This window comes from Pelophylax lessonae, assembly GCF_965119305.1.
Source record: "Pelophylax lessonae genome assembly, chromosome: 5".
NCBI classification, from domain to species: Eukaryota; Metazoa; Chordata; class Amphibia; order Anura; family Ranidae; genus Pelophylax; species Pelophylax lessonae.
In genome coordinates, this window is record NC_138772.1 from 528532341 (window position 1) to 528551517 (window position 19177).

Genomic DNA, 19177 nt, shown 5'->3' on the forward strand with positions numbered 1-19177 from the left:
AAGTGTGCTGAAAAAAAAAAATAGTTTTGTGTAGGTGCACCATACCCCTTTCACAAGGAAACTGTCAGGCGGGCAAAAACAGGCAGCTGAGATGCATTTTTAGCTTGCCTCAGGTGCCTGTAAAACCAGGCAATGGCCACCAGACAGCTCCATACACGTTGCCACAGCAAAAAAAGGGTGCATGTGAGGTACATAAGACTGTACAGCCTGTCCCCACTCTGTATATGCATCCAGTGGACATGGTTGCAGCCCAGTGATAAGGGGATTCGGTATGAAATTCTTCTTCAAATAGGCTTGTAGGATGCAACATATTGCCTCCCAATAGCCTGCTAACCACGGGCTAGTCACTGCTGACCATGCCACCTTAAATATAGTTGTAACATGAAACCTGGTCCCAGAGGTGGATAGAGGAAACAAGTATTTTTAAATATAGTTGTTATGACATTTTCTGTTAAAGGATCATTAAACCCACATTATTAAAAACGATCAATAAATGCTGTTTTCATGCTGTTCATACTCAGTCACTATGAGATTTGTTTTCTGTATTCTGCAAAAAACCTGGTTGATCCTTCTGCTCTCTATCTCCCACTTCTGTCCATGTCCCCACTGCAGTTGATGATTTTGCAGGGCAATGTTGGCAGCTCTGCACATGCTCAGTTTTCAGTGTATTTTCTACCCTGAGCATTTCCTCCATATCACATCTAAGCAGCCCATATGACTATAGACGCATGTTGGCATATACACAGTAGTAAATTACGGTCAAGTCCCTCCCTCCTCCATGCCCACTAACCAGCTAAACACAATGGGGGTAAGATATTACTTTTTGCTAGATGGAGGCTTCACCTCTCTCCTTTTTTAAGACACAGGCTGGAGAGGTGTGACAGTCTGTGACTGGAAAAAATCTGCCCACACAATGTTATTGCCACAAAATAATAAAGATTTGATTTCAAATATATATTTGTACAATTTAAAACCGTTTTTTTTGGTATTAATTATTAATTTTCTGTATTCCAAAGACTTTTTTCTCTATCATTCATCGACAGACGCAGCTCCATCTAGTTAGAGACTATAGGGTTATGCTCCTCCTATCAGGAGTAGGCACTAGGCAGGAAAAAAGCTTAACCACACCTATAGGGGCTGTCCCTGCAGGCATAACACCACACACCCTGCTATCATCAAGCAGTTTGTTTCTGCCTAATTTAAGGAATAGGGCCTAGCTTCCTGCTGGACTTGATTTAGTCTTAGCTATTATGGGAAAGTTTGTTAGTTTGTGATTTTTTTATTTTCACTTGTTAGTTCCTGAGGACCAAGATCCAGAGGAACTATAAGCAACAGCCGGCTGAGTTTTCACACTGGATAATCTAGATCCTTAAGGTCCCCAGCCTGGCCAGCGAGCGTGAGCAGGTTATAGTCCAGATCTAGGCCTAGCCACGACAGTGCCCTGTCGGATGGGGACAAGCCTGCGAGTGGACCGTCTCGCTGGGACACACATGACCTTGAGTGCCCTGAGTCGCAGCTTCTCCTTGGCTGACAGCACCCCCATCCCAGGTGGAAGGTGATCTGTTTCGGAATGGCGCCCACCTGGTACCGTGGTATGGTGAGTAAATTGTTCCCCCAAAAAACTTCTCGTGATCTCGGGTCAGACATGGGCCCTTTCCTGGAATAGTCGGACCTTAGGGGCTCCCTCGATTCCCCTGGCACCTCAGAGGACTAGTCCTGTGTACCCCTCGCCATTCCTCTACCCCTAGCAGGTTTTTACCTGGGGGGGGGGGTTAATAATGCTGCCGTTGTGGCACTTATTTGAGGGGGGTGACTTGTCCTGTGTGGGTCCTTGGTCAGGGACTTTCCGATGCCTATTGTTCTGGGCCCCCTTTTGCGGGTCCTGGAGACCGCATGGCGCTGTGGGGGGTCGCCATTTTGCTGTGGATCGTGATTTTTATATTCCCATTAGATTAAATGGGCAGCCAATTTCTCTAATTCCCCATTGAGAATGCATGAGCGGCCATTTTCCTGAGGTCCATAGGCTGGACAGGCATGCGGCATGGCTTTTTAAATATAGAGGCTGAATTTTCTGTTCCTCTTCCTGTACAGTCAGTGTCCGTTTCCTTTTTGCACAGATCGTGTTGGAGGTCGTCTCTGTGGTCTGGTAACGTTTTCCTGGGGCTCCCCGTGGGTTTTTCTTCATTTACTCTGCTATTATCTTATACGAACCAGGGATTGTGAGCCTGCACTTATAGCGGTGGGACCGCGTTTTTGGCGATCTTAAAGGGACACTGCGCAAATATTTAAAAAGTCCCAGGATAATATTTCACCTGCAGACCCCCAGGGAGTGATTGCGGGACCTTTTGGTTCACAGTCTCATCCAGAGATTGCATCTTTTTTGCAAAATCTGATGTCCAAGGTAGATTTTGTCATTGCTAGTGCTGCCAGACGCAAATGCCCTCCGCCCTCACCTCCATCAGCAGGGTCTTTGGACTCTGAGATAGACATGGCCGCTGAAGAGGCAGACCACCCTGAGGGGTCAGTGTCGTTGCATTCTGACAGTGAAGAGGGCCTGTCCTCATCAGCCACCATGCGGGAACGCGCTTTGGTGGAAGCTTTGATAGTTTCAGTGCAGGAAACTTTAAAATTGACTGATGAACCCACAGCGCCGGGTACGCAGGTGTCTTTTGGCTCCCACAAATCCCGTAAATCGGGCAAGGTGTTCATTTGTCCAGAATGGTTTCATACTATTGTGGATGAACAATGGCGGCGCATTAAGCACATGTTAGTGGTGCCTAAGCGTTTTGCACGCCATTACCCCTTTGCGGACGCAGTGTCCACTAGATGGACTGTACCACCGGAAGTGAATCCCCTGGTGTCCAGATTGAATAAAGCGACTCTGGTACTGGTGAAAGAGTCTTCAACTTTTGCGGACCTCGTAGATAGATGGGTGGAATCCTTGTCACCACCATTTACACGTGGTAGCAGGTTATATATTAGAGGCTACCTTTGTGAATGTTTTGGTAGCTAGCGCAGACAGCTACGGAATGGGTGAAGTTACTTAAAAGTAACTTGGAAGCTGAACGGCTCCACCCTGCGGTGATGGAACTACTGGACCAGTTGGCTCAAACCCTGGTGTTCATGTGTGATACGTCCCTGGATAAAGCCCACGTTGGTGGCCAGGGCGTCGTCAGTGGGGATTGCTATTAGGGGCATGGTGTGGCTAAAAAGCTGGTCGGCGGACCAGGCTTCTAAAAAGGTTTTGACTGATCTTCCCTTCTCAGCGGAGGGGCTGGATCCTCTCTGGAAAAGTTGATCAAAGGTATCACGGGGGGTAAGAACACTTATCTCTCCTGTTCGGTATTCACTGTCACTGGAGGTGAGGAGCAGATACTTTATGGTTTGAATCGCTTCAGATGGGACAGCAATATTTGTCAGCAATATCTTGATATAGAAATATGAAGATTTAATCCTATTTTACACTGGGAGACTTAGACTGTTATAGACAAATGCCATGAAGTCTGACTCCTTGATAATGTGTATATTCCATGTCCCTGCATGCCAGACAGGCTTCCCTATTGTTTGTGTATTGTAATGGAATGTGTATTGTGTTAAAGTTTACCTGTCCCATTGTTGAATGTTAATGACCTCACATTGTTCGGTCTGACTTGAGATAAACTATTACGGGATGTATATGTGTATGTGGATTGTGAATGTCAGGGCCTGTTCTCAATAAGGTCCACCTTGGCGGTAACCTTGTGGGGGAAAACTGTATAAAAGTCTATTTCTGGTTCAATAAAGAGTTCTAGTTTACCCTCCATCTAGAGTTCTGTCTCTCATTGGGGGAATCTTCTACAAGGGATTGCTATGGTCTTTCATGCTCCCTTGGATAATCACTAAGCTCTTGTAAGAGCTTGTGTAGAGCTTGTTCCTGCTGCCCCCTCTGGGGAAAGAGGTTCACCCACGGGAACCTGGAGCCTTGACGGTTGGGTAAGAGACGGCGAGACCCTATCCAAGCTGCGGCGGTTATGGTGCCTGATGGAGTGCTTGGAGCCCTCGGGAAGCACTAGGAGCATCTGTCAATGGAGGTGCCCAGTCGGGGTGCCGGTTGATCCATTACATCCCCCAATCCTCTAAGGGCAAGGCACCACATCCTAGGCGGGGGCCTTCCTTTAATGCTCATAAACGTCTTTTTCATGCCTCCGGGTCACAAGAAAAAGGTAAATCATTCAGGTCTTCTGGGGGTTTCAAGAAGCCGTGGTCGTGGAAAGCAAAGACCGGCCAGTCTGGACCTGCAGACATGTCCTCGTCTGCATGAAGGGGCGGGGGGCATCTTTGTTTCTTTCTGGAACCCTGGACCTCCTTTATTCAGGACAAATGGGTTCACAAACTGATCCGATCTGGGTACAAGTTCGAATTACGGTCTCGCCTGTCGGACAGGTTCTTCCCGTCCAATCTTCGACTATCCCCAGTCCGGTTAAGGGACTTACAAGGAACAGTACAAGGAGTGATTGTACCGCTTCCTTTTCCGGAACGTTTTCAAGGGTTTTATTCAAACCTCTTCACCTTGCCCAGGAAGGAAGGCAAGGTGCGTCCCATCCTGGATCTCAAGGCCCTGAACCGCTTTTTGCGGGTATTGAAGTTTCGTATGGAATCCATCCGCACGGTAGTGGCGTCACTACACCAGGGAAATTTCTTAGCCTCCATAGATATCAAGGACGCATATCTACACATTCCTATTTGTGCTGGACACCAGCGGTTTCTTCGCTTATGCTGTCGCAGAGGAGCATTATCAGTTTGTGGCGTTACCCTTTGGTCTCGCCTCCGCTCTGAGTGTTTACCATGGTCTTGGCACTGGTATTGGCATTGCTGCACCAGCGGGGGGTTTTTGGTACTGGGATACTGTTAGGTACCTGTGAATTAAAGTCCGAAGTGGAGCTTGAATGCTGAGGATTCAGGCGAAAACGTAGTCAGAGAGATCGGGACGGCAACAGATCAGGCAAAGCGGTATCCAAACGTAATCCAAAGAATGGTCAGGCAGGCAGAAGTCATACACAAGCTGGCGGTCAAGTACGGATTCGGCAGGCTGTAGAGAGGTCAAGAATACAGGCAAAAGTTCATACACGATAGTCAGTCAAAGAGCATACAGCACACCCAGGAAGATATTCCAAAACAAACAGGCACTGAGTAACAAAGTGCTGCTATTTAAAGGCTGGTTGTACATTGTTCACAGCTGGTTCAATTGTACATTGTTCGCAGCTGGCAGCAGGTGGGGCTAGTGAGTCCAAGGCAAAGCATCAGGCTGGAAAATCACTGGAAAAAACTCCAGAGCTTCTCTGTGGCACAACAGGTAAGGCTGCAAGCTACGAAACGGGGAACCTCCCGGTTCAAGGACACCCAGGTACATGACAGGTACCTAGACAATCTCCTGTTGAAAACAGACTCTCCTTAAGTCTTGTTGGGGGATCGGATGGTCATCACCAGAACTCTGCAGGATTTCCGTTGGAACATCAATTTCAAGAAATCCGCGCGGACACATGTCTTGAGACTGGATTATCTAGGCTTTATTCTGGATTCAACTTAGGCCAAGGGATTTGTTCCTCTGGACAAGCTGCAAAAGGTGCAGGCGGCAATTTGGTTGTTGTTGGCAAACAATCTGTCCTCTCTTCGAGTTTGCATGCAGGCTTTGGGTCTGATGGTACTTTGAGGCGATTTCGTTTGATCAGGTCCATACCAGACCTTTGCAAAGGGAGATTCTTGTCAAATGGAACAAGGATCCAAAGTCCTTGGACTCTTTGATTCAGTTAAGCCACAACACAAAGTCTGCTCTGTTGTGGTGTATTTAGTCTCCAGCACTTTGCCAGGGCAAGTTTTTCCTCCCGTTGTTTTGGAAGGTGGTGACCATGAATGCCAGCCTATCGGGCTGGGGCGGGGTGCTGGGGAAGCTCCGTGCTCAGGGTATCTGGACAATGGAAGAGTTAAAACTACTGATAAATGTTTTGGGGCTCAGAGCAATAAAGCTTTATCTGAGCCATTTCGACAACTTGTCTGCAAGATTGTCCGGTTCGGATTCAGTCAGACAACGCCACATCTGTGACATCAATCACCAGGTGGGCACCAAGAGTGTCTTGGCAGCCAGGGAGATGGCCGAGATTCTGGCCTGGGCGGAAAAATTTATTCCAGCCCTCTCTGCTGTACACATTCCAGGTGTGGACAACTGGCAAGCGGATTACCTGAGTCGTCGGGTGTTGGATCAAGGTGAGTGGTCCCTGCACCCGGAGATGTTTCATCTCCTGTGTGTTCGGTGGGGGGACTCCAGAGGTCGATCTGTTTTGATTCTCGCCTAAACATAAAGGTTCAGAGATTCTTAGCCAGTTCTCGAGATCTGGAGATTCTCGCCGACGCCACAGACGCTCTGGTGGCTCTTTTGGGTCAGTATCGGCTAATTTATGCCTTTCCCCTCTTGAAACTCCTGCCGAGGCTTCTGCGCAGGATAGAGGTGGTGTTGATAGATAGAGGTCTTTCTGACTCTGAGATTCCTATTCTATTGAAGGCTAGGAAGTCGAGTTCTAGTAAGATATCTCATTGTACGTGGAAATCGTATAATTCATGGTGTGAATCACTGAAGATGCGCCCTCGCTTGTTTTTGATAGCTAGGGTTTGGCCTTTCTGCAGAAAGGAGTTGAACAGTGGTTGGCTTTCGGCACTGTCAAAGACCAAGTGTCGACTTTGGCTATATAACTCCAATGCCCCTTAGCTATGCATGCTTTGATTTGTACCTTTATACAGGGAGTGCGCCATGTCGCTCCTCTGAGAAGGTCCCCGCTACTGCCCTGGGATCTCAATTTGGTATTATTTGTTCTTCAAAAGCCCCCTTTTGAGAACATTTTGAAGATTTCTCTGCTTTCGTTGTCCCAAAAGATTGCCTTCTTGGTGGCTATCACTTCAGCTCGCAAAGTATCTGAAATGGCGGTGTTGTCCTGCCACTCACCTTATCTGGTGATACACAGAGATAAAGTGGTACTTTGATCTAATAAGTCGTTTATTCCTAAGGTTGTTTCTGATTTTCATCTGAATGAAGACATTGTGTTGCCTTTTCTCTGCCCCAAGCCCAAACATTGTAAGCAATTTGCGTTGCTCTCTTTGGATGTGGTTCAGGCGATCAGGGTCTCTCTGGAGGAGACCACTGAGTCTTTTAGAAACTCAGATGCTCTTTTTATCCTTACTGAAGGATCTCGTAATAGATTGGCTGCGTCTGCAGCAACCGTATCCATATGGATCAGGCAGATGGTAGTTCAGGCTTATTCACTAAAGGGTCAAGTTCCCCCTTTTCCCGGTGAAGGCGTATTCTACGAGAGCGCTGAGTGCCTCTTGGGCATTTCACCATCAGGTGTCGGTGCTGCAAGTTTGCAAGGCGGCAACTTGTTCGTCTGTGCATACATTTACAAAATTCTACACAGTAGATGTGTTGGCATCTTCGGATGCTTCCTTTGGCCGCAAGGTTTTGCAGGCGGGTGTTTTTAAAGAGAACTGTTTTTTTTTTGTTTCTCTCTGAGGGTGTATTGTGTTTTCAGGGTGAGCTCCATGTTACCTGGTTGGCTAAGTTTAGTCTTTGGGGAGTTACGTTTCCGTTTGCCTCGTCTTCCCACCCCTCATGAATAATACTGCTTTGGGACATCCCTATAGTCTCTGACTAAATGAAGCTGTGTCTGTCGAATGAGAGAGAAAACTGGATTTTTGTAATAACTTACCGTAAAATCCTTTTCTCTGAAGTTCGACAGACCCAGCACCCAACCCTCTACTTCTGAGTGAATAGGGTTTTTTCTATTCTAAACACTGCTTGCAACTAAACTGTTTGATGATAGCAGGGTATGTGGAGTTATGCCTGCAGGGACAAAATGTATTATTGATTAGAAAAAAAGGTCCTTTTTTTTTTTAACCCCTTTGCGCTGACGCCTCCCGGCCCTTTAGGAGGTTTTAGATGCTGGGAGTTGGGGCGGGTTTTATGATCATGTGACCGCCTTGATTGGCTGTCACAGCAATCACATGATCGGAAAGATTTTCTTTAGGCGCCAGTAACTATGCCAGGGAGCGTACAGGGCGTGCGCTCTCGTCACAGCTGTGTCTGATAATTGGTATGCAAATATGAGGCCGCTCGGTGCCAAGACTCACCTGCCGAGAGACCGCATATTTGTGTACTGTCAACGCCTAGGGATTAATTTTAGTAATCCATATACAGAAAGAGAAGGAATAATGTAAATTAAACAGTGTGTGCTTAGTATCACTTAAGTTCTCCTTTTTGTCAACTATTTGTATAAGGCCTCATTCCTGCAGCAGAATTAACACGTGGTTGTGGAAAAACAGCGATGCAGCAGCAGCATCCGTCAGTGTTTGGATGTAATCACACATGGAGCAATTACCTGCAGTTAGGAAGCGATGATCCCCCCGGATGTAGGCAGCTTGCACCCAGTGACGATCATCTGTCCCTGACCGCATGAAATCGCTTCATGTGCAATTACATCCAACACAGCTGTGGTTGTTGTCAATCTGCCATTGATTTGCACAGGCTGAGCATACGCAGCTTCCTGGGATTCCAGCTGCAAAATTCTTGACTCAGCTGACAATAAAAAAATGTGTAACGAAGCCTTGATAGATTTTCCTGTCAACTACTCAGCCAATGTACAAAGTCATATTTGAGAGGATCCTCATTCAATATTTCTCTCAGTAGTCTTGATGTTGTTAATTTCTCCAGGTACCCAGCCAAGATAGAGAAGATCAACTATGAGGAGGGGAAAATGTTGGTGCATTTTGAGCGTTGGAGCAGCCGATACGATGAGTGGATCCATTGGGACAGTAGTCGGATTCGTCCTCTGGAAAGGCCTTCTTTGCGAAAGGAAGGGCTAAGAGACGATGAGGAGAACTGCGTACGTTTTTAGCTTTTTTATGGTGAAAATTTAAAGCATAAACAAGACAAAGTGCTTTTTTTTTTATTTTTTTTATATTTTTGTTTTAGCTTAATGTAAAAAAAAAAAAAAAAAAAAATATTAAAACTTCAGTCTAAAATTTATGATTGGCATTTTGTAGGATTTCAATGAAGGAGAAGAGGTTTTAGCTCGCTGGACCGACTGTCGGTATTATCCTGCCAAGATTGAGGCCATAAATAAAGAAGGTTTGTACTTGGGTGTTAGAATAGTGGATTAGCCTTAGTTTTACATCATTGGATGCGTTTACATTCTCATAAACATATCTAGGAAGGTAACTGGATACTGTAACACTTCTGTGTGTGCATCTGAAATATAAATAGGACTATGGTCAAAAATGAAAGTAAAATAGGCAAAACTTTTTTTTTTTCCCATTTAGGATAGGCATTATAACCCTCCCTTACACTATCAGATTATTTTTTGTCATCTGTGTGCCATTGCGGAGATTTCCGTATGCTTCTTGTCCTATAGCCAAACAGGAAGCGAGAGATAATCTTTGCAAATTAAAGGAATTCCTTTGGGACCTCCAGGTCACCAGAACTAGTGTCTCCATTGGAAGTTCCCCCCTCTATTATTTTTCTGGGGACAATCCAAATACAGACTGCGGCTGCCCTGGAGTTGTGTATACCGGCTCCATTGGGAGCCAGTCACACTCTCCTGTCATGCGAATTGGATGCGGAGAAGCCCACATCTAATTTGCATATATGTGAACGGCCTCGAGAAACCCTGTGTGACAATGGGGGCTGCTATTTCAGATATTTTCATCTGAAAGTGCTGCTTCCTTGGCTGTAACAGTGATCCAGTGATTCCAGTACTTTCTAGCTAAGTGGTATGCAAGAGGTATGCTGAAAAGAAGCTTTGACTCGCTTGCTTGATTATGGTCAGTGTTTCTGCGTATTAAAGCCTTTGTTTTTCAGGCGGACCCGATCAGGCCACCCGTTCTCCTCTATGGGAAGGCAGATGTCAGTGGACATGTGCCACGATACGTTCGCCATCTGTCCAGCGGGTCGGATCAGATGGAATTGGATGAAAACGAACAGGGGTCTGTTTTCATCCGATCTCCCCATAGAGGAGAGCGGGACTCTGAAAAGTCCATCTCTGCACAGTAAGCGGAGACGGACCTGTCATCCGCCTGCTCAGCGGGGATCAGCGGAGCGTTGAGCAAGCGGAGGCCATCAAAATAGATCCGCCCCATGTGAAAAGGGCCTTAGGAGATTACTATTAACAAATAAATAAAAATAGTGCAGTTCTTTTATTTTAGTTTATTAGCTTAATTGAAGGTGTTGTGTAATTGGCCTTGAGTGTTCAGCTGCAATTATTAGTATTTACTCAGGATTGTTTGCGCTTATTATTTTTAGTTTATATTTATGATTACTATTAAAGAAGTTGTAAACCTCCGATTCTTTTTTTAAAAAAAACAAACGCCTGAAAGAAAAACACATAATGAGCTAGTATGCATCGCATACTTGCTCATTATGAAATACTTACCTAAGAACGAAGCCCCGCAGTGCCGACCGCTTACCTGTCTCATGGGCGACATGTTCTGTTGCCCTTCTTCCGTGTTTGCGGCATCCGGCTATCTGGTTGGCTGGAGCCGCGATGACATCACTCCCGCACATGGAGCCGACGGTAACGGCACAGGGCTCTGAAGGAACGGCACGAGCAGCCGTTCCTTCAGAGCGCATGCGCCAGTGATGTCACTGGCTGCATGCAAGGTAAATATCTCCTTAATGGTGCATGTTTAGGAGATATTTACAGTACCTATAGGTAAGCCTTAATATAGGCTTACCTATAGATACAAGTTGCAGAGGAGGGTTTACTTCCTCTTTAACAGTCTCAGTATTTCTCTTAAGTTTTTTTTTTTTTTTCTTTTAATTGAAACTAAATTCTTAAAGCAGAAAGTTGTAAGAAGTAGATTTTTTTTTTTCTTTTTCGCTAGAAGAGACGCAAATCTTCTGCTGAGAAATGTCTTTCTCTTGCTTCTAGTACACTCCCAGCTCACAAATTAGAATGGGGTACCAGGGAGATGTAACTTCATTGTGCATGCATGCATAGGTGTTACATTATTAGCACCCATGGACGGAGCGATGAGGGGCAGCACAGATGTCACTTGATGAAGGAGGTCATATTTTAGGGTGTGTAAGCCTTATTGTGCAATATTGTACATATTGGGCACACTATGGCAAAAGCCCCCCCCCCCCCCCCCCCACCCTGCAAGTGGTAAAGTTCTACTTTAAATGACAAACGGACAGTCACTATGTTTGTAGAAAACAAACAATGGGTGCTATTCAATTTTTTAGAAAGAGATGCACACACTACAAAGCTTGATTCACAAACTGTTAAAAAAACGCATAGACAGTAAAAGTGTTTAATTACAAATCTAAACACAACTGCATTGTTTTCAATGAAGCCATTCACACAGGTGCATAAACCTGAGCTGCTTTTTGATCTGTAACACAGAATCTAAAAATCTGTATCAAACATGAGCTTTCAATGCTTACTTGTGTAAGTGCATAAATTGAGTCAAAGGGGGGAAAAAATTATATGTATGCATACATGTCTTTACGCTTTTAAACACATCTATACACAAGTATTTTATGTTTCATTACACAGGAACCTTTTTTTCATAGAAATATGTGTAATAATGTCCGTAAAATTTTCTCTATCGGTTATTGACGGACGCAGTCTCTGATCCATATCAGTAGGGTTATGCTGCCCCTACAGGAGTAGGACACTAGACTGGGCAGTCCCACAGGGTACACCCTCTCTCTTCCTCCATAGGATGTCAATTTTAATTTGTCTAGTCAGGAGTAAGGACCTAGTTCCCTGCTGGGATCTCTGGTCCTTGCAAAGTTTTTTCTAGATAGTTTTTATTTTTTAGTTCGCTTTTTCTCAGGATTTTTTTCCTGTGAGATCTACAAGCAACTATGCCAGATCTGGGCAACGGGCTGGATGTATAGATCCAGTGGTCACCTCAGCCAGCACACGAACGCGCAGGCCTTAGCTCTGCGCTGGGTCGGCCGCGACATAGTCCCACTGGACGGGGACTCCGGTCTCAAGACTGAATAAAGCTACCATGATCCCATTGGAGGATTCCCTGTCCTTCAAGGATCCAGCGGATAGGAAGGCGGAGTCTGTGGCCCACAATATGTACTCCTTGGGGGGGGGGGGTCTGCTCTAAGACCTGTGTTTACGGTTGCCCTTGTCACGCAAACATTGACTGAATGGGCTAAGTTACTACGCTGTGAAAATGTCTCCTCCTGCCTTTGAGGAGTAGTTTGACCAACTGGTGCAGGGGCTGCAATTTGTTTGCGATGCCGCGCTGGACACTGCTCCCATATTGGGCCGACTGTCGGTTTCTGCAGTGGTCCTCCAGCGTATTCTTTGGCTGAAGTGCAGGTCTGCGGATCAGACTTCTAAGAAGGCCCTGACTGATCTACCTTTTCAAGGAGATCGCCTGTTTAGGGCTACTCTGGATGAAATTATCAAAGGTCTCATAAGGGGGTAAGAGTACCTCTCTCCTGCACGCTGACAAGGGTAAGGACCCTCGTCGCAGACGGGGTTCTTCCTTTTCAGCGCACAAGAAGTTTTTTCGCCCCTCAGGATCAGACGATAAGGTGAAGCCCTTCAAGACTCCCTTGGGCGGTTCCAAGCGACCCTGGTCTGGCAAACAAAGATCTGGTTTCTCCAGACCTAAGGACAAAACCACCTTGGCCTGAAGGTGCGCCCTCACCCGTATCTGGGGTGGGGGGGGGGGGGGAAGTCTTTGCCAGTTTCCGGAAATGGGGCTATCCGGGATACCAGACAAATAGGCTCAAGAGGTACAAGATCGAGTTTCAATCCATCCCGCTGGCAGGTTTTTCACTTCCAGTGTTCGACTGTCCCCGGATCGCTTGCTGGTGCTCTTTGGGGCAGTTCAGGACCTGGTACAACAGGGAGTAATAGTTCCAGTTCCGTGTGCGGAACATTTTCATGGCTTTTATTCAAACCTGTTCACGGTTCCCAGGAAGGTGCGTCCAATCCTGGACCTGAAAGCACTGAATTGCTTTGTGCGAGTTCAAAAATTGAAGATGGAATCGGTTCGCACGGTGGTGGCCTCCCTACATGAGGGGGATTTCCTGGCCTCCACAGACATCAAAGATTCCTACTTCCACATCCCAATATGGGCAGGACATCAACGGTTTCTTAGTTTTGCAGTGGGGAGGATCACTATCAGTTTGTGGCGTTGGCCTTTGGTCTCGCCTCTACTCCTCGGGTCTTCACAAAGGTGTTGGCCCCGGTCCTGGCGCTGTTTCGGCAGCGGGGGATATCAGTCCTGGGTTACCTGGACGATCTGCTTCTACGTGCGGAGTCCCCTATAGGGTTGGTGACAAATCTGGAAATCACCATGAGAACTCTGGAGGAGTTCGGATGGATTCTGAACCTTTAGAAGTCATCCCTGGTTCCTTCCATGAGACTGGCCTGACTTTGGACTCGTCCTCTGCCAGGGTGTTTCTTCCTCCGCAAAAACTCCAAAAACTCCAGACTGCGGTTCAACTGTTGCTTTGCGGCAAATGGTCATCCCTTTTGACCTGTAGGAGAGTCTGGGACTAATGGTGTAGTCCTTCGAGGCAGTCCCTTTCACTCAGTTCCACACGAGGATCCTCCAGAAGGAAATCCTTCTCAAATGGAACAAGAATCTGAAATCCCTGGACAATCAGATCCAGGTGACCAGGGAGTCCCTGATCTGGTGGCTTTGGCCCCCGATGCTCAAGCAAAGAAAATCCTTCCTCTCTATATATTGGACGATTGTCACCACGGATGCAAGACTGTCAAGGTGGGGAGGAGTTCTCAGCAGTTTGTTTGCTCAAGGAGTCTGATCCCTGGAGGAATCCAGGTTACCGATCAATGTTCTGGAGCTGAGAGCAATCCGGCTTTGCTTAGTCCACTGGACTGATCACCTGCAGGGCTGTCCGGTGCGCATTCAATTGGATAATGCCATGGTCGTGGCTTATGTCAATCACCAAGGTGTCCTTGCGGCCATGGAAGTAGCTGGCATCCTTCGATGGGCGGAACGCTTTGTCAAAATGGTCGCAGCGGACGTAGCCAAACCTTTGCGAGGACCGTCCGGAAGGACAAAGAGAGAATCCGACTTCCTAAAGGATTCAGTGATTGTCAGATAAACTCTTATTGCCTGAACCACATCCAGAGAGTGCACGGCAAATTCCTTGGGATGCTTAGGCTTAGGACATAAGGAAGGCAACACAATGTCTTCATTAAGATGAAAATCTGACACCACCTAAGGGAGAAAAGACGGATTAGGTCAGAGGACCACTTTTATCCCTGTGAACCACCAAATAAGGCGAATGACAGGACAGTGCCACCAACTTCGAGACTCTGCGAGCAGAAGTAATAGCCACTAGAAATGCAATCTCCCACGACATAAAAAGCAGAGAAATCTCCCTAATATTCTCAAAAGAAGGCTTTTGAAAAACAGACAAAACCAGATTGAGATCCCACGGTGGCAGCGGGGATCTCCTTGGGGGAGCCAGATGCCGCACCCCCTGAATAAAAGTACGCATTAAGGGATTAGTAGCCAACGGACGTTGGCAGTAAATAGCCAAAAGCCAAGGCTGACACCTGCCCCTTAATAGTACCCAACGCCAACCGCTGCTCAACCCGTTTTTGTAAAAAGGCCAAAACCCTAGCTACAGAAAATAAGCGAGTGTGCAGTTGCAGCGATTCACACCAGGAAATGTATGATTTCCACGTGCGATGATAGATCTTCCTGGAAGTCGACTTCCTAGCATTTAAAAGGGTATGAAACACTGAGTCAGGGAGACATCTATCCCTCAACACTTTGCTTTCAACAGCCAAGCCGTTAAAGCCAGCGACCATAAAGCAGGGTGGAAGATCGGTCCTTGAGACAGTAGATCTTTCCGCAGAGGAAGTCTCCATTGAGGGTATACGACCATTTTTACCAGGTCTGCGTACCAAGACTGCCGAGGCCAGGCTGGTGCCACCAGAACGACCAGAATGCCTTTCATCGCCACCCGGCGAAGAAACCTCGGCAGGAGTACGAGCAGAGGAAAGGCATAGATCAGGCGATACTGGCTCCAAGGAGCCACCAGAGCGTCTGTGGCATCGGCCAGAGGATCCCGACACCTGGCCACAAACAGCTGAACTTTCCTGTTGAAGCGAGATGCAAACGGATCCACCTCCTGAGTCCCCCACCGTGCACACAGTAGATGAAACCCCTCCGGATGTAGGGACCATTCCCCTTGATCCAACACCTGACGACTCAAGTAATCTTGCCAATTCTCCACACCCCGAATGTGGACTGCAGACAGAGCCGGAACATGATGTTTCGCCCAAACCAGAATCTCGGCCACCTCCTTGGCCGCCGGGACACTCTTGGTGCCCCCTTGATGAATGATGTAAGCCACGGCCGTGGCATTGTCCGAATGTATCCGAACAGGAGAGCCGTGTAGCCGACTCGTCCAGTGAAGCAGGCAGAGCTTGATCGCTCTCAGCTCCAGAATATTGATTGGCAAGGAATACTCTTCCATCGCCCAAGTCCCACACAGCTCATGAGGATGAGGCTGCATCTGTCAATGGATGATAGAGAAAATAAGATTTTTGTAAGATCTTACCGTAAAATATTTTTCTTTGATGTCCATTGACAGACACAGTACCCACCCCTCTATTTTGAGTTGGATTGGAATTACTTCTCTGACACTGCTTTGATACAAAACTGACATCCTATGCAGGAAGAGAGCGGGTGTACCCCCTGGGACTGCCCATAGGCATAGCCAGAACTTTTTTCTGTCTAGTGTCCTACTCCTGTAGGGGGCAGCATAACCCTAGTGATATGGATCAGAGACTGCGTCCGTCAATGTACTTAAGAAAAAATAATTTTACGGTAAGTCAAAGATCCAGTTTTTACGGCCGTCTGAATGAAGCCTAATGCAATCTTCTGGTACAATTTCTCATTTGAATTGTTCATGTAACAAAGCTCTAAAGATGTATCCATTTTATAACACAGTGTACTGTATGGGTAATGTTATGGTATTTCTATACTGTTTTAGGAACATATACTGTGCAATTTTATGATGGAGTTATACGGTGCTTGAAAAAGATGCACATTAAATCCATGCCGGAGGATGCTAAAGGCCAGGTAGGAATATATATTCTCTGCTCTCTTAAATGAAATTAGACTTCTCACCATTCACACATTTTTTTTTTTTGCCTAGGGACAAAGTACTACAGGCATATTTTCATGGTGCAGTGACTGTTCCAGAGCTAGTGTGGTTGACAGTGTCCACCTCCCCATCCCCCAAATCATTGTCCAACCATGCTGCTGTTTAGGAGACCAATAACTAATAAGCTTTGACAGTTTTGGTCTCTGGCATCAATCGTTTGCATGAGACCAGCTCTGTCACAATGTATGTGCCGTCACTTACTGAAAGACAGCTGTGCTCACAGCTAAGAGGATGGAAGCATCTGTAAAGACAAAACAGAGCTGTACATGTTTTTCGTGCAAATCTGGTCTATTTGACAGCGGCACAGGGAGGGCATGGGTGCGCTGTTGGCAGGTTCCAGGAATTGCCTGCTTTGACAAGTGAGGCCGAACATGTGCACACAAAACAGCTGGAGAGAGCAACTGAACTCTGATTTGAGCTTTTATTTATTTCAGAACTTAGAGGTAATGTTATACTCCTAATGAAAGGGCTTCTTTTAATCATAGCAGGGCTTTTTTTGTTTTTTTTTCCCCAAATCACCACAGTCTGATATTCTTGCCTAGGGCTGGACTGAAGGAGAAGACAAAAGTCACACAGCAGTGATTTGTGCCACTGCTATGGGGAGTCTACCCACCTCTGTGCATTGTCATAAATAACTTGGAAGTTCTAAAGTCGGTAGTCGGTACCCAATTATGGCTAATGCACAATAATATACTGCTCAAAAGAATTTAAAGAACACTTTCTAATCAGAGTGTAGCATCAAGTCAAGTAAACTCCTGGGATATGGATATGGTCAGTTAAGTAGCAGAGGGGGTTGTTAATCGGTTTCAGCTGCTTTGGTGTTAATGAAATAACAGGTGCACTGGATGGGTAACAATGATACGGCCTCCAAAACCAGAATAGTTTTACAGGTGGAATGCATACAAGCACGTGGGGGCCATACAAACTACCGAGTACCATTTTGAGTTGCTGCAACGAAATTTCAGCAAAATGGACTAGCCTGCTGCATCATTTTTTCACTTTAATTTTGGGGGTGTCTTTGAATTCAGTAGGTTGATAATTTTGATTTCCATCAAACGATGTGACATCCTTTTGTTCCTTAACACATTACCCACTCCATATCAATATAGATATCCAGCATGATATTTTTCTCCATTGAGACCTAATGTGTTTTCAAAATGTTCCTTTAATTATTTTGAGCAGTGTATATAAGATAAAACCATGATTATTAAGGGGTTTCTGCTGCTAAACATTTATGAATGAGCACAGAGAAAATGCTGCTCTGATTTAGCTGCATACATACCAACACTAAATAGAAACATAACCTTAGCAAGGGTTGCAGGGTAAAAAACGAAAAAAAAGTAGGACATGTAAAAGCAGAGGATTTGTCGCCGTTCCCCTGATATTCATTCTGTTCAAGAGCTATAGCCGTCTTAAAATTGAACTCCTCTGGGAGTGTTGGATGCCTGTTCCAATGCTGTACTCTGTTTTTTCCCATAGAGACATAGTAGTGACTTTAACTGGCCATCTTGGTCAGTTCAACAGGGTTTGGCTGAGATTAGATCCATCTTTGGGCAGTCAATTTATCGATCGACTTGGGTACAACCAGCCTGTCGGAAATTTTACATGTGAGTACTGCTGGTGGCTATAGCTGGTAGCAGTAATCGTGTTTTGCCAGCCAGGAAGGCTTCCTGCTGACACAAAAGCGATGTGGGAGGGATTCCCCCATCAATACTGACTGTGTTAATGGGAGAATCAAGCATTTTTTCTTTCCTTCCACCCGTGGTGGAAGCATAAAAAAATAAAATCCTCTATGGCTTGCCCTAGGGGTCAGCAAAAAAAAAAAAAAAACACAGGTAGGGGGTGCATCTGGCACTATTGGTGGTGCTAAATGTGAAGATTCTTAAGGTAGCAATCTATTGAACAAAGATCAGCAAGCATGTTCGATGAGTAGAAATCCTTTTTTTTGCAGATCCTGCAAATCTGAGTCCTCTCAAACTAGATATGCATAGTGGAAAATTGCTTTAAAGCACATCTGTCATATATATTTTATATTTAAATTGACGTAGCACAGCAGGTGCTGTCTGGGCTACATATTAGTTTCTACTCTCTCCTGAATCCATCCCTGAAACCTTTAAAAGCAGTCTGACTTTTTTTTTGTACAGGCCTAGGCCCTGCAACCCCCTTTCCAAATTCCTACCTCCACGTGGCAGGACTCATGCTTGGCAGTAGGCAACTTGGGCACTAAGTGATGCATTGTGGGAGGTGGGGCTGAACCCTTTTGTATTAACTCTGATAAGACTATGCAGCATGTGTGTTAACCTTCTTAGCGGTATTCCCGAGCGTGGCTCGGGGTTACATTTCAGAGCCAAAAGCGGTAACCCCCAGCCACACTCTGGGTACCGCCAGAAGCATCGCTGGATCCTGTAAAAGAGGTTACTTACCTTGTCCCCAGGATCCAGCGATGTATGCGGCGGCGGATCTTCCTCCCGATCCTCTCCGTGCCCTGGCTTCTGTCTCCTGCGATGTGACGTTCACAGGGGGGGGTGGAACCGGCGGCAAATTCAAATGTAAAACACACCAAACACACTGATACATAGCAAAATAAAATAAATTCACATTACATTGCCCCCCAGTGCCCTTTCCTGCAGTTTTACTGTACTTTTTACATATGTGTGTGTATGTATATATATATATATATATATATATATATATATATATGTGTGTGTATACATATATATGTATACATACATACTTTAACTTATTTATAGTTTTTTATTATATTAAAATTAATGATTTTGTGTTTCATACTTTATCATACCCGAGATCTTATAAAGAAGAACGCACAGTAAAAAAAAAAAATATGTAAATAGTTGGTTTGGGCTGCTCATTCTCAAGAATTACATGCAAAATAATTGTACCGCTTTCAGCACCTAAAATCCGAAAGAATCATACCGCCAGGGAGGTTAAGGAAGTTACAGATTTCGAAAAGTT

At 45.7% G+C, this 19177-nt stretch overlaps 1 protein-coding gene across 1 annotated transcript in view; it reads left to right on the forward strand.

The window, feature by feature from the left end:
• PHF20L1 (PHD finger protein 20 like 1) overlaps positions 1 to 19177 on the forward strand; it is a 255783-nt gene that overhangs the window by 55337 nt on the left and 181269 nt on the right. Inside the window, exons 3-5 of the mRNA XM_082259569.1 lie at positions 8735 to 8906; positions 9067 to 9151; positions 16031 to 16119. Coding sequence (XP_082115695.1) covers positions 8735 to 8906; positions 9067 to 9151; positions 16031 to 16119 — 346 coding nt within the window. The remainder of the gene's footprint in view (positions 1 to 8734; positions 8907 to 9066; positions 9152 to 16030; positions 16120 to 19177) is intronic.